The sequence below is a fragment of the Callorhinchus milii genome, unplaced genomic scaffold, assembly GCF_018977255.1.
Source record: "Callorhinchus milii isolate IMCB2004 unplaced genomic scaffold, IMCB_Cmil_1.0 Scaffold31, whole genome shotgun sequence".
NCBI lineage: Eukaryota > Metazoa > Chordata > Chondrichthyes > Chimaeriformes > Callorhinchidae > Callorhinchus > Callorhinchus milii.
Window position 1 is genome coordinate 530,908 of NW_024704772.1, and position 21,362 is coordinate 552,269.

Sequence of the window (21,362 nt, forward strand, 5' to 3'; positions counted from 1 at the left end):
ACCACAAAGGCTCAGTGTTTCAGCCGTCCCTTCGTCCTCCGGGCACACTCTCCGTGGCTCGGCCTCAGGCTCTGCCACGGTTAAACACTCCGCGACGCCAGCCCCCGCCCGAGAAGGACGTTGGGTGAATGCAAGTAGCAGTTGTTCTTGTTCGGCCCGTTCCCATCATCCCGTCTTTTCTGAACACGCTCATGTTCCTCAGGTCTCTTTCCCCCTCCACCCTCCGCACACACGAGCGCACACACACACACACATACAGACGAATGTTCAGAAGAGGCTGCATATTTACGAGGAATAAAACTAATCTCAGGCTAATTTGGGGAAGTCATCTCAAGCTAATTTCTCTCCTCTTCCCCCCACCCCTCCCCACCCCACGACCCACCTCCCACTTTGATGACAGTCGACGATTTAAATAACCCCTTGTGAAGGGCACTACTCAAACACAAGTTATTACAAGTACATTTTGTTGTTGTTTTTAAAGCGTCAATCTCTTTGAAAGCATCGTGCACACAAGAGGATTTTTTTTATTGGGGGGGGGGGTGGGAGAATGGTGTTGGTTTGGTGGGTGGGTGAGGGGGTTGGGAATCAGGCTGAATTATTTTCTTTAAATATGTGGAATTTTACAAGGGCCTATTTTTTCTTGTCGAAGAAAGCGAACAATCCAGTGTTCTGCTGAGCTGCTTTCTTGTCTGGCGGGTTCTCACCTGGCAAGGTCTGGCCTGGTCCACTTTGTCCTGGCGCCCTTTGGCTTGGCACACTCTGGCTTGGTACACTAGGCCTGAGCACACTCGGGCTCACTGCGCCCTGGCTCCGCATGGCCTGGCTCGGGATGCTGGTGCTGGGGCTGAAGGGCATGGAGCTGGGGCCGAAGTCAGGGCCGATCTGTAGCAGTGACCAGCTCTTGGTGCCGCTGTTCTCGCTGGTCCCCATCCAGCTGTTGAGAGCATTGAAGTGACTGAACAGAAGGTCTTCGGTTGTGTTGGCATTGTGGAGGCGCTCAGTTTGGGGTCCACCGCCCACACCGGCCTCCCGGGGCTTAGCCTCGTGTCTGGGAGCTGCCACGGGAGCTGGGCTGGGGACTGAGGCTCGGGCTGGGGTGGGGGCTGGGGTGGCAACTGGGGCTCGGGCTGGGGTGGGGGCTGGGGTGGGGGCTGCGGTGGGGGCTGGGGTGGCAACTGGGGCTCGGGCTGGGGTGGCGGCTGCGGTGGGGGCTGGGGTGGCAACTGGGGCTCGGGCTGGGGTGGCAACTGGGGCTCGGGCTGGGATGGGGGCTGCGGTGGCAACTGGGGCTCGGGCTGAAATGGGGGCTGGGGTGGGGCCTGGGGCTCGGGCTCGGGTAGGGACACCAACAGCTTTGCCGTGTTCCCGGGGTTTAGGAGGTTCCTGAGCTTTGGGGGGCGGTGGGAATTTGGGGGGTTGCCAGGTTTTGACAGGCTCCCTGGCCTTACTGTGTTCCCGGAATTTTCCTACTTTGCTCCGCTTGCCGGCCTCCGAGGGCTTGGTGCCTTTGTCCTTGTCGCTCTCGCTCGAGCTGCTGGACTGCTGTGGTTCCTTGCTTGCCTTCGAGATGCTTGTGTCCACCTGCTGTTGCTTGGCTTGTCGGGCCTCAGTTAAGCCGATGATGGGAACCTTCTCCTGGAATAATGAGGAATCGACAGACCCGGCTTCGCTGCTTATGCTGCTGGACCGCGACTGTTCTTCGAAGTCCGGCTTCTTGAACTCCACCATGACCCCGACGTACGACTCTATCTTCTTGATGTTCATCTTGTCCCTCTCGATCTCCTCGTCCTCATCATAGTGTTCGTCACTATCGTGGGGGCTGGAGTGGAGGGAGATGGACGGAGACGGGGTGATCGAGGCAGGAAGTGGAAATCGGAATTTCTTTTCCTAAGAAAAACGACAACAAAGGAGAAAACGCATTTAGAGTAGGAATGATGATGATTCCTTGCATTTTGATGTCTATATACTGCAAAGATATATTTTGCGGGAATTTTTATGATTAAACTTTTATGATTATGATTAAAGACTGTGTATTTTGTGGGCGAAATGCGGCAGCACAATTACGCCCAGCGACGTCCCCACAAACAGCCGTGGGTTGAGCGACCAAATTATTATTATTGTTATTATTTTTTTGGACAAATTATTATCCCTGGAAAGCGATCCGACAATCGACTAAACAAGCGGCTTCTTACTCAGTGCTGGGTAAACAGAGGCGTGTGTGTGGAGTAAGGAAACTTGCCTAAGGTTTGCCTAATCGAACCCGAGCCCTCTTGCTTGCGAGGCGAGCTCTCTATAACCACTGAGCTACCGGATATCTATCCCACAACCTTTTAATCGTCGATACTTTTAAGCTAATGAACACTTACACTCGTCAGCTCAGAGGATTTGTATTTGAACTCTTCAGGGAAGACCTTGGAGAGGGCCATTCTCCTGGAGTAGGTGTAGAACTGAGCGAACGAGAGACAGAAAGAGGTATTTAAGTAATGTAAAAGCCAACAACTCATCTTCAGGCAGCCGACTTTTATCGGGGTGGAGAGGGAGCTAGAAACTCAGGGCTCTCGTGCCATTGGGTTGTTAGTGTCCACTCGCAGAGGTGAACAGACCCCGAGTTTAGAGTTTGGCACGTCGCAGCTGAAGGACGGTGACTCTGTTTCGAGCGCTCTTCCTCCAGCACTGCGCTGGACCCTCATTGTGCCGGAACTTAGCTGCATTGGAGCTGAGCTGAGAGCTCAAAGTCTCCACGCACGGCTGGAACTCGGAGGTTGAGAGCGCGAGCGACTGAGCCACGAACAGTCACCGTACCCCTCCACGCAATCGATCGATCGGGCCATTAACCCATCAATCAATCAGTCAATCAACCAGTCACCTAATCAGCAGCTGGTCTCAGGCTCCCCTTTCCCAGGAAGCCAGACAGTGCAGCCCCTCACCCTGGCCAGGTACCCCCACCCCCCCACCCTCTCTCTTTCTCTTTCTCACCCGCCCCCCCCATCTCTCTCTCTCCGCCCCACACCCGCCCCACCCCGTGCGCAGCCCCTCACCCTGGCCAGGTAGCGCCAGTCCAACAGGTCAGAGAGCCTCTCGGTTCGGTTCCGCTGAATGATGCGTTGCCGCCGGGACTGGTTGCAGAAGCTGTACAGGAACGACGTCAGCTGGTTGCAGGACTCGTCCAGACTCTTGAAGCGACGGTCCAAGATATAAATCCCTGCCACATGGAATCCAGGGGTCAGTTCATTTATTTGTTTATTTATCTATTTCATTTCGCAAAAATACAGTCGCCCTCGGCCACGCCTCGCAAGGTCGAGATGGTCTGTCTATCCCCACCCGCCCCAAACCCGCCCCCACCCCCCCGCCCCCGCACTGCGCCCCTCAACTCCTCGCTCACCGTAGGCCGAAGGATCCGAAATGTGCTCCTCCATGAAGCAGCCGAACCCGGAGAGGTTGGTGGACACGCTGGGAATTCCCATCACCGTACACTCCGCTGGTGAGATGAGGACCGTCCCAAGGGAGCAAAGCAAAAACCGTCAGATCCCAACCCCTCTTGGTCACAAAACAACAACAACAACTTGTGTTTACCCAACGCCCTTTTGCGCAAGGGACGGTGTCTCCGAGCTCTTGACAAAATACAATACGTGCAAACACGCCCGCTCGGTACGGTACAAAACGACACGATTTATTCTTGACAATCCTGACTGGGCACCTGAGCTTAGGGGGTAGAGGTGGGGGATTAAGAGCCACAGGGGGTGGGGGGGTGGGGGGTGGTGTGGGGGCGGCGGTTGGGTGGTGAGGAGGGGGTAAGTTTATTATTATTATTATTACTACACTTTACAGTATTTGCTGGCAGGCGTTTTGAGACGTGATAAGGCGCTGTATCAAATGTAAGGATCATTATTGTTGAGATGACCGAAATTTAGACTTCAGCAGTTACCCCAACGCACACTCTGGCCGTGTGTGTCAGACACCCGCACGGCCACTTCAAACAACCTCGCCGGTTGTCTCACTGACCCGTCAGGCTCCCCCGTTCAGGCTCAGTCCCGGCCTCACCTGGTGTGTAGCCCCACGGCTCGTAGTAAGAGGGGAAGATTCCCAAGTGGCAGCCACGGACAAAGTCATCGTACTCCAAGGGGAGCAGTGGGCTGGTGGAACTCAGGAACTCCGGGTGGAAAATCACCTTAACAACAACAACAAAATGACATTTACACGGCACCTTTCAAGTCAGGAGGACGTCCCAAGGCCGCTGGACAATCAGTGTTTTGAACCTGAGCTGGGGGCCGGGATCGGGGAGGGTGGAGGGCAGTGGGCGAAGGAGGGTGAACGAAGGCATGGTCGAAGAGGAGGGTCTTGAGACGGGTCTTGAAGGAGGCAAGGGTGGGGGCGAGGTGGAGGAACTGCGGGATGGACTTCCAAACGGTGGGGGTAGAGTGGCAGAAGGATCTAACTCACAGATGGATTGAAGATGCCAGAGGTGAAGTGGCCAGGCCACGGCTAGGGTCTGGTCACCCCACCAGCACCCCCACCCCCACCCCGCCCTCCTCACCTTAACTCTGTCGTGGGGGCTGTTGAACAGACCCAATCTCCGGATGGTGCCCAGGATGGGATCCGAGGAATCTTCAATCATGTTGTGCGTGCAGACCGGGGGCAGAGAATGGCGCTAGATGGACGAGAGAGAGAGAGAGAGAGAGAGAGAGGGAGGGAGTGAAAGAGAGAGGGGAGCGGTCAACAAGTCTTCCACACTCTGTAGTTCACATTAAAATCCTTCTAGACCAGTGCTGGCCAAGTTAGAGGGCCATCGATAAGCACCACAGTCCCACCCCCCACTCCCACCACGAACATTCCTACGAGAGGCAACAGCGCGCTAACATTGCTCGGAGGTGCTATCCGTTGGGATGAGACGTGAGACAAAGAATACCGTCTGCCTGCTACAGGTGGACGTTAAAGATCCTGCGACGATATGGCAGAGAGAGGGTGGGGGGGAGGGGGGGTGTCTTCCCCCCTCTCTCTGCACATAGCTTCCCCTCCCCTTCCTCCTCCTCTCCCAGTCCCCTCCACCTCACCCCTGGACCCACGTGTCCCACGGACTCACCTGGGTGGAGTAAAGGGCTCTCTTCATCATGGTGAGATCGTCCCTATCCAGGATCTTGCTAATGTTTGGTGTTTCCCCACTGAAACGGAGCAACAACTTGAGTTTATAACAGTTGCGGAGCTCGATTGAAGATGGGTTAAGCGGGGGGTAAGGAAGGGGGGGCTCTGTGTGCAGTGGGGGAGGGAGAGGACAGGCGACCTGAAGCCATGCGAGGGGGATGGGATGGGGGGAGGCGGAGGGGTCACTCACACAGGGATCCACCTCCCCCTCTAACCACCCCCCCACCACCACCGACCCGGCTTGACCCCTCGCATGGGAACACACTGAGAAAGCCCCCACCGCTGCTGTACTCACATGAGCAGCGCCTCGTACAGCTTCTTGCCAAACTTCTCCTTCACAGCATTCGCTGTGTCCCTGGAAGCGAAGGGGAAAAACCTCACGTGTCGTTCAAAACTCGGACACGTTTCCGATACGGCAGGTAACAAGGGGGTTATTTCTGTCGCTCATCGACCAATTGGGGTTGGGGGTGTTGGGGTGGGGAGGAAAGAGAGAGAAATGCGGTAACCACAGCAACGTGCTTTTGAAGGCTGAGGTCAAATTTTCCAGCCTCAGGTGGGGAGATGTGTGAGCTCAGGGGGTCGCGGGGCAAAGCCGGGAAATTGGGGTTGAGTTACAGACCAGCCGTGATCTTATAGAATGGCGGGAGAGGCTCGAGGGTCTGAATGGCCTCCTCCTGTTCCTACGAGGACCCCCACCCCCTCCCCGCGGCACAAGGCGAGACCCACCCCCTGACTGGCGACGGACGCTCACCACAGCTGTTTCCGCACCGCCTGCCCTTTCAGGGTCTCCACGTTGAAGTTGTTGGTGCGAGCGGGCATGATGAAGAAGGCAATAACTGTCATCTCGCTCTGGTTCACCTGTCACCAGGAACACGGTGTTGGTTTGAGTGGGTTGGGGTGAGGGGGGGGGGGGGGGCGGTGGTTTCCGTTTAAGACAAAATAAGGAGCTATTCCCCCCACCACCCACTCCCCCCGCCCCCCCCCCCATTAATAATAATAATCCTTACAACTGGTGCAGCCCCTTTTCCGTCAGGAGCAGGTCCCAAAGTGCTTATGGGATACACTGTAAAGAGTAGTGCGTTTTGTGGGTAAAGGGGGGATCTGGTTTGCGCCCCAGCGACATCCCCTCTCCTTGCGGGCAGCGTTTCGCCCACATACACCCACGAAAGAAACAGTCACTCCACTTTACAGCGTGTCCTGTTTGAAGCGCTTTGAGACGTCTCGACGACGTGATAAGGCGCTGGGCCAAACGCCAGGATTATTATTATCTTTATTATTGTTAATACCATTATCCTAACCGGGGCAGAGTTGGAGGCGTAAAGCATCTCCATCTGCCTGAACTGAACCCCCCCCACCCCCACGACACTGACTGCCATTTGGGCATTGGGCCAGCCCTCCTTCCAAACTCTACCGGTTCCCGAATTCGGCCAACGTGGGTTCCGTTTATCACGAGGGGATCTGGGGGCGTGGGGGGGGGGGGAATCTTACATTTAACAGCTCTTCACACAGACACCCACCCAGCAGTTTAACCCCCAACGCACACTCTGGGGCTCCCCCCACCAGGCTAGGGAGCAAGCTTTACTAACCCTCAGGAGGTAGTTGAGCCGCGCCAAGGCCTCCAGAAACACGTCGGCCCCTTTGTTGGTGAACTCGTAACGCCCGGCGATGAAGAAGAGCAGCGTCTTGTCAAGGCTGAAGTCCAAGTGGCTGCAGAGAAGGAACAGCAATTGTTATCGCGCTCGCCTCGCAAGCAAGAGGACCCGGGTTCGATTCCCGGCCGGGCAGGGCAAAGCCGTAGGCAAGTTTCCTTACCCCACACACACGCACACGCACACACACACACGTGCGCCTGTTTACCAGCAGTAAGTAGGAACCCAGACACCCGGTTAGTTGATAATAATCCCGTCAAAAAAAATAATAATTTGGTCACTCGATCCATGACTGTTTGTGGGGACGCCGCTGTATGCAATTGGCTGCCGCGTTTCGCCCACAAAATACACAGTCATTAACACTTTACAGTGTATCCTGCGAAGCGCTTTGAGAAGCTGCAACGACCCGATAAGGCGCTGTATCAAATGCAGGGACGATTGTGATTATAACAAGTTTACTGGTGTGAGTCGAGAGAGAGAGAGAGAGAGAAAGAGAGAGATTATCTTACCCGTAAAAGTGACCTCTTATGAATTCCTGGATCAAGGCTTTGCTCTTTGCGTGCAAATTCTGGAATTCGTGCATGGCGGAGAATTTCTTCACGTTCAAACCATTGGGCGTCACTAGATCTGTGGGAGGGAGACACAATGTGTTTTTTTTCTTTGGTCAGCCGGGTGTCTGACACATGTGGAAACCCACCACGGTGGCTTAATGTGTCTCCAAACCAGGCTGAGAATTCCAGGCCTCCCACCTACGCATGGAAATCCCAGCGATAGATTGTTGGAATGGAATACGCTCTCTCTCTCTCTCTCTCTCTCCCCCCCCCTGGAGGGTCATCTCCTGCTTACTTAATTCCAGAGAGTATTAGGCACAGGTTTGGCTACAGCCAAGGCTTGGTGGTGGGGGGAGCCCAGAGTGTGCGTTGGGGGTTAAACTGCTGGAGTCGAACTGGTTAAAACCGCGATGCTTGCCATTGATATCGCGCGCAATGGGTTGGTGATGGCTGGGTATTTGTGTAAAGAGCTGTTAAATGTAAGACTTCCCTCCCACGCCCCCAACCAACCAACCGCACTCCGGCCAGTCTGGGGGCGAGGGGAGACTGGGTGGGGGAGTGGTGGGGGGGGGAGAGAAACGGAGAGCTGGCGAGAGGGGTAACGGCCCACCTGGTTTTCGCTGCAGCAGGAACTCGGCCTCGACGGCAGTAATCTTTGAGACGGTTGTGAAGGTGTGGCAGCAGTGCACAGCAGCACGTTCCATACAGTAACGGTGATAGATCTGCTTCTCACCAGCTTCTCGGTCCAGGTTAAACTGATGAGAGAGACGTCAGCACAGAGCACTGCAACACCACACACGCACACACAGCACTGACACCCATCCCCACACAGGCTCCTCGGGCTGTACTCACGTAGGGGAGGTTGTTGTAGAAGTCCACGCTGCCGGCACACAGGTAGCGGCCCAGCAGGGTGGCGTGTGTGGTGAACACGGTGGCCACGGGAAGCTTGCGTGTTCGGCACAGCACCAGCCCCACCCCGGACAGCCACTCGTGGAAGTGAACCACCACAAAGGTTTTCTGCTTTCTCTGAGCGAGGAACTGTCAGCGAGGAAACCAGACGGCGAGTCAGACACTCACAGTCTGTCAGTGCCAGTGACTGCACACACTCACAACACCCCCCCCCCCACACACACACACACAACATATACACCCACAAACACACAACACACTCACACCCCCCCCACACACACTCACAACACACACACACCCCACACACACACTCACAACCCCCCACACACACCCCACCCACACACCACAACACACACACTCACAACACCCCACACACACCCACACACAGAAACAAACAAACATAGACACAAACAACCCAAGCACCTTCCCTTCCCCAAGTGCACACACAACACCCCCCACCCCCACATACACACCCGCACCTACACACACGTGGTGAACTCACTTCTCCTATGAACCAGGCGTTGAGGAAGCCAAACAGGATAGCGTCGTTCGCCTCCCTGTCGTACCAGGGGATCCCGATGGTGCAGCTCTCCCAGAATTCCGACTTCCACTTGTCCAGGTTCCAGGACGTGGCGTCGAGGTCGAACAGCAACACGAACGGGGTTCCGTCAATCAACCATCGGCCAAAGTACACCTGGAAAGTCACAATCCGGGAAACAAGACACCATCAGGGGCGCAAGGCTGCTTTACACCGGGAAACAAAAAGGTGGAAAGAAATATTGTGCTCTTTCCGTCCGCGCTGTTGTGCGTGTATCACAAATATCATTATTATTATTATTATTATTTATTATTGTCATTCATATTCACAAGGGACAATGTTCCCAGTTGGCACAGGTGATTTCACACGTGCCAGCAACACGCAGGGAAAAGTCTGGAGCGGGATTTATTAGATCAGAATAACCACCATCCTTGCTTTTGACACCACGCCTTCTCGCTGACGTCGTCGAGACGTCTCAAAGCGCTTCACAGCGCTATTGTCGAGTGAACTGACTGTGTGTTTTGTGGGCGAAACGCGGAAGCCAACTGCGCACAGCAGCGTCACCCCCACACACACAGCCGTGGATTGAGTGACCGATTTTTTTTCTCTGGGAGGGCTTATTAACCCCCTGGAAAGCGATCGGCCCATCACTTTCCAGGGGGGTAATAAGCCCTCCCAGAGATGTAAAGCAGAGGTGTGTCCTCGCTCGCGAGGCGAGTGCTCTAACAACTGAGCTACGGCGGACTCCACAAAGCTGGGCATTGCACAGCTGACCGAGAAGAGAACGTCTCAAATAGTCAACTACATAACTTTGGCTCTGGATAACGGTTGGGCCAGTCTCTCTCAGTGTAGTTACCTTACAGCCTTTAGAGTTCATGGACTCAATGGAACGCTTGATTGCATGGTTGGGGGGGTCGATCAGCTCCACTTGGGTCCTGACGTTGTAGTCAAAGTAGGGCCCCATCAGCACATAGTTGTCTCCCCACTCGGTGCCAGTGATCTTGGCTTTGGTCTGGATCACCGTGTAGATGCCTCCAACTGAAGCCAAACACAAACAAACAAACAACAACAAATTATACTTGTATAGCGCCCGTCCCAGTTAGAAAGACATCCCAGGGCGCTGAAAAATAAGGGGGTTTGGGATCCTGGCTCGGGTGTCAAGCTCCACCACTGTCAAGCGCTCTGAGACGCAACCCTCCCACACGCACACACACAAAAAAAACCTGTCAACACGGGACATCACCTTTATTGGCCACTTCCCAGGCCACCTCAAAGAGGTACACATTTTCTTTAAGTCGCTCATCGGTCAAGTCTTCGAGGGAGGTGAAAGAGGGGTCCTTGTAGCGGGGCATGTCTCAAAATTCTTCTGAAGTGGAGGCAGAACGAAAAGTGCATCAACGCTCTAAGGTAAACAGGACATCAAAGATGGTGTGTGTGGAGATGTGTGTGTGTGTGTGTAAACAAGGAGACCTCGAGCTGTGCAGTGAGTGGGCACAAAGCCTGAATGCCTGTAGTGAGCCATTGGGCAAGGAACAATCTTGGGTCGGGCAAACACTTGCCAACCTCCTCCCCCCCCCCACCGACAATCAGCCAAGTCCAGCTGATCTGTGACTGACAGCAACCTCGACCAATCACTAAGCCAAGCCCACCTGCCCCCTCTTGTCAACCGCGGCACCTTAGGCTAATCAGCCTGCAGGGCGGGACTACCATTGAGTCATGAGGGGCTGACATTGTTGTCAATTCGATGGCATCACAAAGGTAGTGGCGGGGGGTGAGCGGGGGGCTGGGCTGGGTCTGTGCTAAGGCTGGACAAGGGCAGGGGCTGAACAAGGGGTCTGTGTTCAGTGTAGGGTCTGTGCTCTATCCGAACACTGTGCTCCACGGGAACACTCTTCCTCTAACCCACCCTCTGCCTTGCCCTCTCCTTCCCCATCTTCAGGTCACGCCTGAAGACCTTCCTCTTTGACCGTGCCTACGGTCACCTCCACCCTCCCTCTCTCCCTCCCACCAGCTCAGCATTGAGCTCCACCACCGTCAAGTTCTCTGGGACGCTACACCACGTGAGGGGCGCTGTGCAAATGCAAGATGTTGTTGTGCTCAGCAATGGGTCTATCCTTAATGTAGGGATGGGTGAGTCAAGTCCCAATATCAGATGTAAATCCGTTGCAGAGACAACTGATGCCAACTGAGCCAAGACTGATCTCCTCCCACCCCCCCCACCCATCACCCCATTGATGTTCTAAATAATAATACTACTACTTTTGATACAGCGCCTTATCATCATTAAGAACGTCTCAAAGCGCTTCACAGAATATATTGTAAAATGGATTGACTGTGTGTATATTAAATAAAACATTTTAATACACAAACAGAGGAAGAGGATTGTTATTAAATAAACCATGAGGAATCAAACCCCATTAGGGGACTGAGGAATATTTAATCTCACGTCACGTGTACCTTTGGGACTGATTCGTGAAGGTCTGGACACAAAAGATGTCAATCAAATCAGAGCTTTATTCTCATTGGAAACACAGCAGGTTCGACTCCGAAGGGAAAGCATCAATCAAGTCGGTGAAACTTACACACACACACACGTGGGACTAACGGTTTCATCTGGCGAATTTCGAGCGAGCCGCGAGCATGCTGGCAAACCCGAGAAGCAAGAGAAACAAAGCGACCACCAACACAGTAGTGATCACCACCATGGCGCCAGAGCGAGGGGTGGTGTCTGCGTCAATGGAAGAGTAACTTGGAGGGTCGTCTGAAGGGAAGGATAGGAGAGAGAACAGGTTTCAGTGGTTGAGCTTGTAAATCAAAGGGCATTTCTCCTCCACATGGTCTAATAATAATAATAATAATAATCCTTGCATTTTATACAGCGCCTTATCACATCTTCGAGATGTCTATAAAGTGGAGAGTTCCTGCATCCGTTCATTCACCAGACACGCCCCCATCTCACCTCTGGTTGCTATGGGTGCAGACCACTTGGTGGTCACCAGGGCCTCTTCGGACACACTGTAAATGATGTAGCGAACCCTACGGACAGATGGGGAAGAAGTGAACGTCCAAACAGACAACAGCAACTGCCATTGACACGGCGCCTCTCACGCCGGGAGGACATCCCAAAGCGCTGGACGGTCAGGGATTCGGACCCGAGCTGGGGGTTGGGATCAGGAGAGGGTGGAGGGAGGGCGGAGAGGGTTTGGGGTCGGAGGGTGATGAAGGTTGGTCGAAGAGGAAGGTATTGAAGGAAGCGAGGGAGGGAGGGAGGGAGGGAGGGAGCGAGGAGGAGGGGTTAGGCGATTGAGTTCCGAAGGGTGGGAGCGGAAATGACTGATCGCCAATGGTGGAGCGAGCCGGGCTGGGGACGTGGAGCAGGCCAGGGTCCTCCGAGCGAGGGAGCGGACAAGGCTGCTGTGGGATTAGCAAGTCACAGAACCAAAGACCTGGAGGGCTTTGATAGCGAGAGATTCCACAGAAACCTGACCTGGGGAGGGCTTTGCGGATATCGCTCCTACCTGAACCTCTGTCCTGGCAACACATGCTCAATGCAGCTGCCGTCTATGCAGGCCACATTGGGTCCCATCTGGTAGGCGAGTGGCGTGGACACAGCTGCGGGTTTGGGAGAGAAGTCGTTGCAGAAAGGGACGCTGTACCTCTGAGGCAGGACGAATGTGGCATTATCTAAAGAGAGACAGAGAGATAGAGACAGAGAGAGAGAAAGAGAAAGGCACAGAGGGAGACAGAGACAGAGAGAGAAACAGAGAGAGACACAGAGAGAGAGAGGATTGTGATCAACATTAAGCAAAATAAAAGCTTCAACTTCCAACAAGCCCAAGCCAACAGCCAGAACAAAGCTGCGAGGAAGACGAGAGCAATTACTGTATCATGCTGCTATGCTACGAAGCAACAAGGAGGGTTCAACGCAAATGCTCACAGAAAGAGTTCCCAGGTACAAGAATAAGTCTAAAGAATGCCTAAGAACATTGCCACAGAATAAAACCATTTTGCCCTGAAGGATGAACACAGCATTGCTGTAAGAAACATCACGAGGCTGCTGGAGGTCAATAAGTTCACAGCCACAGCGTGGACACGGGCACAAGTGTCACCTAGTTCCCGCTGATAAGGAATTGTCTACTCAAAGCCTCACCTTCTCGTAGGAGCTCCACTTGGACGGAGGCAGATGATCGCATGGTCAGCTCACCCCCTCTCTGCTCAACCCATTTCTCGAAGAGGCAGTAGGCCGGGCTCAGCCAGACCAGCGTGGCTAACCGCGACACCTCACCGTTGAACAGAGCGATGTCGTAGTCTGAAAAGGAAAAAAAGACACCAAAACACTTCAGAGACTGCTTTGCACGATAGAGATTTAAGCTGAATCAGAGAGACCAACACTGGCTTTCCAATCTTAATCCTAATAATAATAATTATAATAATAATTCTTGCATTTGATAAAGTGCCTTATCACGTCGTTTAGACGTCTCAAAGCGTCTTACAGGATACACTGTAAAGTGTAGTGATTGTGTATTTTGTAGGCAACGCGGCAGCCAATTGCGCACAGCAGTCCTTCCTTCCTTACAGAGTAAGGAAACTTGCCCAACATTTCTTCCTGCCCAGGAATCGAACCTGGGTCCTCTCGCTTGCGAGGCGAGTGTGCTAACCGCCATACCACAGGACTCCACAAACGGGACTGTGCAGCATAAATGTACCCCAGGACTTCCTGTTAACCAACACATAGAATAAGACATCACAGAGGGCAAAAGATTAAGCAAAAGCTACCGCCTTGAAAGGCTCGGTGAGTGAGTTAGTTATTCAGATGGCGTTGTCTTTAACTGCACAAGTAGATGCGGAGTCAAGATTAGGTACTGGCTATCGATGTAAAAGTTGGACCTGCGAGAGCACAAGTCATGTGGTTTTTATACATATATATAATATAATAATATAATATATAAAGCTCAAACACTGACCTACAACCAGCTGAGAATTACAGCAGCACAAGATCATCAGAACAGCAGCGAGGGATCTCGGAAAGGCAGGAACCATGGTCACTTATCCTGGAAAAGGAGCAAAACACTAACTTAAAACAGAGAGAATTTCCTCCTGAATTTATTGCCATTCCCGAACTCCCATTTAACTCACAGCACCTGGACACAACATCAGCTGCCTCAAGGCCAACACAGAACTCTTTAAAGGGGCCCTGAGTTCCTCGTGTGTTCGCCACAGTTTATGAGCGGACAGCCAGCCGCCCGAAACACGACCTATTCTTATCTTGAAGGAGTGCTAAATTTTAACAATAAATCTTTATTTGCAAGCCGACTCCCACAGGAAAAAATAACCCTGAAATGGGTTTCAGGAAAAGGGCTCTCAAGTGCCAAGTTTCGACTTTCGCCCACGAAATGCGTCACAGTCACTACACTTTACAATATATTCTGTGAAGTGCTTTGAGACGTCTCAATTATGAGATAAGGCGTTATATCAAATGCAAGGATTATTATTATTATTATTATTAGAATAAACGTTCCCTAAAGGAGAGAAGAGAGGAGGAAACTGAGGTCGGGTGGAGAGGATGTAGTTTAAAGATCGCTCCAAGTTTAGTTTTCGTAAAGTAACGATTGCAGCAATGAGGAAACGATATTCTTTTAAGATAAAAATATCTGTCAACCTGATTGAAGGGGGAGGACCTTGAACTATCCGACTGATAGTTCAGGGTTCTCCCCCTTCAATCAATAGGGATATATAAAGCAACTTTTGTATCTTCAACCTCAAAACGATCAGACAATTCCCTCCCCGACCAAATTATAGCTTGCTTTTTTTTTGGAGCAGGTCTTGAGAAGTGTGTGGTGACGGCTGGGTTGAGGGATGGGTTTGAAGTGTCTGCAACCTGACAGCGGTGAGATGAAACACTAATGGCCATGGCCACCCTTGCTCACTCCAATCACACCCGTCTTGTCTGTCTGTCTGTCTGTCTGTCATCTGCAAAGACGTTTTGTAGGCTTCGCTCTTCAACCGATGCCCACAGAGACGAGACGTTCGAAGGAGTCACTTCTCCCCTCGCTCGTCGCTCAAACAATCTCGCTTACTTTCCCGACCTGCTTCTAACCCCTACATACCCCCCTCCCCGTCAGCCACCCCCCCCTCCTCTCCCCCCAACACCACGCCACCCCATCCCGCCACTGCCCTTCACTGCCGTGTTTCAGAGGCAAACCTGGGCTGGAGAGGAGGAAAATTCCCTGATTCGGAAGAGACATCGGACAGCGCACGGACTCCGTAAGAACTCGACTCGAGGTGATTCTTCACTCCAGCCCTTTCTGTGTGCCACAGAGATTTAATCAATCTCGCGGGTTCCTCGATAGTGGGCTTTTTCTGTCGCTGGCGCGGTCTCGAGGCGATCGAGGCAGGTAGCAGTTGTGACAAGAACCAAGGAACAGATTGTCGAGCCCATCGCGGGGGGCTGTTTATGCCTTTAAAATGAAGAGAGCAACCGGTAGTTAGAAACCAACCGTGTGTCTGTGTGTGCGTGTGTGTGTGGGGTGAGCTGACCTACAAGCGCCCAGCGGGGATTTCCATCGTAAAACTGGAGTTAATGTGCAACGTTTCGTGCAGAGACTTTGCTTTTAGAAACGGTGGACAGACAAAGGCTCAACCGTGAGAGCGTGTGTTTGCTTCGAGTGCGGAGAGTGGTTTGAGGGGGGGGGGGGGGTAAGTGAGGTGGATGCCGGGCTCTCTGGGGTAAAACCTTGGAATCCACAAGGGGAATAGAACCATTCCCAGTTTTTTTCCCCAGTTCTCTTTCCTGAAGCTGTGGGGGCGGGCGGGCGGGCGGGCGGGGGGGAGTTGGGAGGTGGTGGGTGTATTTCCTTTCAAGTCTTCTCCTAGTTCTAGCTCAGTGTGTTTCTTTTTCTTAATTACAACAACATGAGATGCTGACGGGCGCAATTGGCTGCCGCATTTGGCCCACGAAACACACAGTCAATTCCCTTCGCAGTGTATCCTGTGAAGCGCTTTGGGACGTCTCGAAGACGTGATGAGGCGCTGGGTCAAACACAAGAATTATTATTATTATTATTATTAAAACCAACCCGCACAGGAAATTCGCTGTGCATTACGCGCGTGCAGCCTCATTAACCACTGGATATCATATCAATCTCGCCTCGACCGAAATAATGAACGGAAACTTGGCAGAAAAGGGCTTTGAAAACTTTTAACTAATTCCAGACGAGTGCCCGTTTCTGTCTCTCCCTGTGAGTGAAGCTCGTTGCCCGGTTAATGGCCTTGACTCACGCTCTGTCCCTGGAATGTAACCGCGGCTGGCTCGATAACGAACCTAGCCTCGGCCGCTCACTCGCTCGCTAACTCTCTCTCTCTGTGATTTAGGGACAGACGGCAGCGTGTTTTAATGAGTCCTTTAGGTATAAACAAAACAAAATCCCATCAAGGTGGCCAGGACTCTTCCGTTTCATTTGATGCCTACGTCGCAAACCCAGATTAACATTAAGTGCCTTGCGCCATCTCCTTCAAGCAGTGAGATACTAAGTCCTCATTAACAGACCAGTCACCAACCTCTGAGAAGCCCAAGGTCACAGCGATTTCTTCCCTTCCTTGTCGCCCAATTCCTCCCCGAAACAAAATGAATAAGAAAACGTCTTGTTATTTGCAAAATGACACTGAAAAAAAAATGCGGCTTTCTTAAGTGTTCAAGTAATAATGGGGCAGAGTGAGTGGTGTCATTATTGCAGGGAGTTATATGTATATATATGCCTCGGTCCAAGTGTTTATCAGTTCTGTGCTCGTGTATCACTGTGTTTCCGTCTACTCCAGAATTGAGCAGCATCTTCAACCTGCGGTAAGTTACACTTTCTTTTCCAGCGCTGTGCAGTCAGGCTAGCCGGCACATCACTTTTACACCCAAACTGCACACACACACACACACAGACGCTAGAGCTTGACAGAAACGTTCAACTATAATAATAATAATGATGATAATAATCCTTGCCTTTGATATAGCGCCTCATCACATCGTTGAGACGTTGTCAAATTTAAAACTCTCCATCTGTTTGCCCAACACCCCCCACTCTCCACGTCCCCAGGAGAAGGGATTTAAAGAACTAGTCCCTTTGTAAAGAGGTAAAGTGTCCGGCTCACCGATCGTGATGCCTGAATACATGGAATCCTCAGTTTGGTCTGGAAACTCGCACAGTACGTGGCTTTGGGAGAAAGTGATTTGATTTACAATAATAATAATAATCCTTGCGTTTGACAAAGCTCTTTGTCACGTCTTCGGGACGTCTCAAAGCGCTTCGCAGAGTATGCTGTAAAGTGAAATGACTGGGTATTTCGTGGGCGAAGCTTACAAATCGTTGACGCACACATTGGAACTGGGTTGGCGCAGTTGTGACGTCTAACAATAAAACCCATTCAGCAATATTAAGTTAAGTTAAGATTCCTGTAGTTCAGTGGTTAGAGCACTCACTTCGCAGGCGAGAGACCCTGGGTTCGATTCCCGGCAGGTCAGGGCGAAACCTTGGGCAAGTTTCCTTACTCCACACGCACGCCTGATAATAATCCCTCAAGAAAAAATAATAATTTGCTCACTTCAATCTATGACTGTTTGTGGGATTCTACTGCGCGCAATCGGCTGCTGCTTTTTACCCATAAATTTACGGTCCATTCACATTACAGTATATTCTGTGAAGCGCTTTGAGACGTCTAGAAGCCGTGAAAAGCGCTATATCAAATGCAAGGATTATTATTAAATATTATTATAATAACTTCACACTCCCTGTAGGGCAGCTCAAACCTAACCAGATTTCCCTTGTGCATACCACAAGGTGTCATCCTAACCAAAGCTTCCCACAAGGACCAGTCAATCTCCTCACCCGACAGGCTCCACGAGTAACCCAAGCTTATTCTGAACACATCAGCACAGAAGGAAATGAGTTAACTATTGCATTGCGGTTGGCTCAGTCTCTCTATTAACATCTCCCTACCACTGAGCCCCCACCTACCTATCTCTGCCTCTGTCTACCTCCTCCATGATTCCTTCGGGTCCATCTACCTGCCTATTATTCAGGGCAGCATCTCTGTCTGTACTGTTACCCTTAATTCAAACATCCGAGATGGACATCAGTGAGACTAATTACAGCAGGTAAAAGGCATTGACCCTACTCCACCTCCTGATTAGCGGCTGGGTGAGGAAATCTTTCCTGGTGCCTTTCCTAAACTTCTCCTCATGTACAGCAGCAATGCAGGTACCAGTAATAATATAATAATCCTTGCATTTGTTATAGTGCTTTTCACGTCTTCTCGACGTCTTAAATCGCTTCACAGAATATGCTGTAAAGTGAATCGACTGTAGATTTTGTGAGCGGAACACGGCAGCCAATTGCGCACAGCAGCGTCCCACACACAGCCGTGGGTTGAGTGACCAAATTTTTAATTGGTGGAGGGATTGTTGGCCAGGACACCGGGAGAGAGAGAAACCAGTGTGGGGTCCAGTGGGAGTCAGTGCCTTTGGGGGATTGGGTGCGATGTGTATTTGGGGTGGGGTGGGGGGGCTGAGTTTTGAACGTTAAATAAAACGCGTGTAATCACTTTGTGGATTTCCTCGGCAGGGAATGGACGTGTGTCAGCCAGGCCGTGGCCTGATGATAGTGGCCGTGATTCTCTTGAGCTCCTGCACTGCTCCAGGCTCTGGGTCTGCTCTTCCCAGGCTCCGACAGGCGGACAGGTAGTCAACCACAGTTTCCACTAAACCCCCCTCGTTCCCGTGCTGTTGTCTCATCCCTCAGCCACGCAGGTTCCTCACCAATGCCGATCTCCGCACAGCGCCCCTCACACAGACTAGCGTCCCAGCTGGGAGGGGGGTGGGGGGAGGTGTCTGTAGGCACGGTCAAAAAGCAAGGTCTTCAGGTGCAACGTGAAGATGGGGGAGGAAGGGGGCGAGGCGGAGGGATTGAGGGAGGGTGTTCCAGAGTTTGGGGGCGTCGTGGCTGGAAGGGCGGCCGCCGATGGCATCGGACACACACCCCCGTGAAGTGAATCTCCAGGATAAGCTGTAAAGTGTAGTGACTGTGTATTTTGTGGGCGAAACGCAGCAGCCAATGGTCACAGCGACGTCCCCACAAACAGTCGTGGATTGAATGTCCGATTTTATTTGGGGAAGGGTGGGAGGGGGACAGTGGCGGGGGGTTAGCTGCTTTGGACATTGAACTTCTACATCTCTCCCTGTTGTTTTCAGCACCGTATCCAGATGGTGGCAAAGTGACGTGTCACCAGGATTGGGAATAGAGAATGTTCTCCAGACGTCTCCCATCTGGGATGTCAGCATTCCCCAGGACGGGACTGCTGAGGTGATCCTGTACCTCCTGCAGAACAGACTCCCAGGGAATGCTCATCTCCTGTCTCTGGCCACCGCTCAGCTTGGCGGAGAGGGTCCAGGGGTCCGAGTGTCCGGTCGCCCGGAGCCAGGCGTGGGTGGGGACGGGGGGAAGAGAAGCGTGGTGGTGGCTGATGACGTGGCCTTTCGGGAAAATAGCAAGTTCCTCACGGCGATGGAGCGGCAGAAATGGCTGAACTCCATCATCAGGAAGCTCGTGGTGAGCAGGAAGTAGACGTGCCTTTAGCTAGTGTGCCCTGCGTCCCTCGGGCAACCGCTAAACCGCAATAAAGTTCTCATAACAAGAACCGACTCGTTCTCAACTTGTTTGCAAATCTCTCTAACGTCGACTTTCTGAACGGTGTAAGTCTGCAAGCTTTCGGGCCGATGAACCAACAAATAAGTAAAGTGTAAATACTTTGGTGGCAAATAAACTGGTGGCTTAATCCCAACCACGACTTTCAAACACTGGTCTGTCTCCTCCCTGGTTCGGAGGGAAAGAGCACTTCGAACAACTCGAATCCTATCCCAATTGAAAGCATCATCTTTTTCAGGGTTTATCCCTCTCCGGGTGTAAGAATTGCATGCAAACAGTCATTAATTACAATCGTAATAATCCTGGCACTTGATGTAGCGCCTTATCAGGTCTTCACGGGATACACGGTAAAGTGAACTGTGTATTTTGTCGGCAAATCGTTCAAATCACATTTCACAGTAAGCCCCCCTTGGAGAGGTGTCCCCGGTAATTAGTGAGGAACACAAGAATAGGCAGTGACCGTTCAGTCAGTTTGTTAGTTCGAGGCTGGTCTTTACATTGCTAATCACATTACCCCGCCCTGTCACCATCTCTCTTAATGCCCGATTTGCCCAGAAATCTCCCTCTTTAAACATCAACCTGCATTTATGCAGAGGGGTAGTGTCTCGGAGGGCTTAACAGTGGCGGGGCCTGACTCCGAGCCGGGGGAAGGTGACTGTAAGCACAGTCGAAGAGGACGGTCCTCAAGCTTGACCCGAAAATGAGGAAGGAGTGGGGCATGGCATAGAGTTTGAGGTGTGGAAAGGGCAGGTAAATGGGACTGAAAGGATTGCTCTTGAGGGAGCTGACACAGACACGATGGGCCAAATGGCCTTCTTCTGTGCAGTCAGTGTGATTGGTTCTAAATCGAGCCCCCGCTTGTTAGTGTCGCTCTGAGAGTCGATACGGACGGTTGGTGTAGGGTGTGGGAAACCTTACCGATGGTCTGGTAGGGAATGATTTTGTACGAGACTGGAGTTCGGGCTCTCACGTACTTCATTCACCTTGAGGAGAACCACAAAAAAAACACACCAAGATAAGCTAATGAAAGAGAGAAAAGAAAAAACACATCACAATGTGACGAAACCAAAGTAACGTACCACATCAACATCCCTCCACAGTGAGACCATCACAGTTTAACACCACACACAAAACACAAAGGTATTCTGCTAACTAACCAGCGCACAAAAGCCACCTGTACTAAAAGGGACGCAAATTTTTCCCTGGTCAACAGTTTCCAAGGTACAGTTTCTAAGTTGGTTGTGGCGTCTCACCCAGAAAACACACAGCCACTCCACTTTACAGTACATACTGTGAAGCACTTTGGGACAGTCCTCCCAGTGTGAAAGGCCACCACCGGATCAAACGTAAGGATTAATTATCATTGTTATTAAATTGGTGAAATCCAGCTAGCACCAGCGAATTTCGCATCACTGTGGAGCCGAGTGAACAAGTTACACATGAATTCACACTGAACACAAACATATACTTAGCACAGTTCAACCGTGAATGGGTTGCAGATATATATATCTGTATATTTTTTTTAAAAAATCCTGAAAACTGGTGTGGTGGTGGGCTGGGCGGGGGGGGGAAGCATTTTATCCTTGGATCTGAACACAGCAGCAGAATGGGATTGAATGGGATACTGTTTACTCTACCCTAATTATTATTATTTTTAATAATAATCCTTGCGTTCGATATAGCGCCTTTTCACGTCTTTGAGACGTCTTAAAGCGCTTCACAGGATACACTGTAAAGTGAATTGACTGCACATTTACGGGTCGGCAATCCTACCCGGAGAGCACAGGGGAAACACAACGTTTTGGTCAATACCTGGATCACTATTCAAGCTGCAGTTAAATTTGTCTTCGCAGTAAACATGTGCCTCGGAACTTGGCTTCTACCTGTG

General features: G+C 51.8%; 2 protein-coding genes across 3 annotated transcripts; both read right to left on the minus strand.

Annotated features, from left to right (window-relative positions):
- Positions 1-630: 630 nt before the first annotated feature.
- Positions 631-11,272, minus strand: LOC103190159 (glycogen [starch] synthase, muscle-like). Its single transcript, XM_042344918.1, has 18 exons — positions 11,244-11,272; positions 10,030-10,152; positions 9,643-9,824; positions 8,751-8,942; positions 8,192-8,377; positions 7,950-8,094; positions 7,298-7,415; positions 6,726-6,846; positions 5,891-5,997; positions 5,435-5,494; positions 5,081-5,159; positions 4,535-4,648; positions 4,042-4,168; positions 3,383-3,478; positions 3,039-3,202; positions 2,367-2,447; positions 1,177-1,887; positions 631-1,041 (listed from the first exon to the last, which is right to left on the minus strand). The coding sequence occupies exons 2-18, from the start codon at positions 10,136-10,138 to the stop codon at positions 631-633; spliced, it is 3,003 nt and encodes a 1,000-aa protein (XP_042200852.1). The 5' UTR covers positions 10,139-10,152; positions 11,244-11,272.
- A 13-nt stretch (positions 11,273-11,285) lies between these two features.
- Positions 11,286-15,045, minus strand: LOC103190143 (uroplakin-2). Of its 2 annotated transcripts, none has more exons than XM_007910822.2 (6): positions 14,989-15,045; positions 13,751-13,837; positions 12,937-13,095; positions 12,305-12,470; positions 11,746-11,822; positions 11,286-11,547 (listed from the first exon to the last, which is right to left on the minus strand). In XM_007910822.2, exons 2-6 carry the CDS (start codon positions 13,824-13,826, stop codon positions 11,396-11,398), a joined length of 630 nt encoding a protein of 209 aa, XP_007909013.1. In that variant the 5' UTR covers positions 13,827-13,837; positions 14,989-15,045; the 3' UTR covers positions 11,286-11,395. The 2 variants fall into 2 exon arrangements, with proteins under 2 accessions (XP_007909013.1, XP_007909012.1); XM_007910821.2 differs by lacking the exon at positions 14,989-15,045 and adding an exon at positions 13,928-13,951.
- Positions 15,046-21,362: the final 6,317 nt, after the last annotated feature.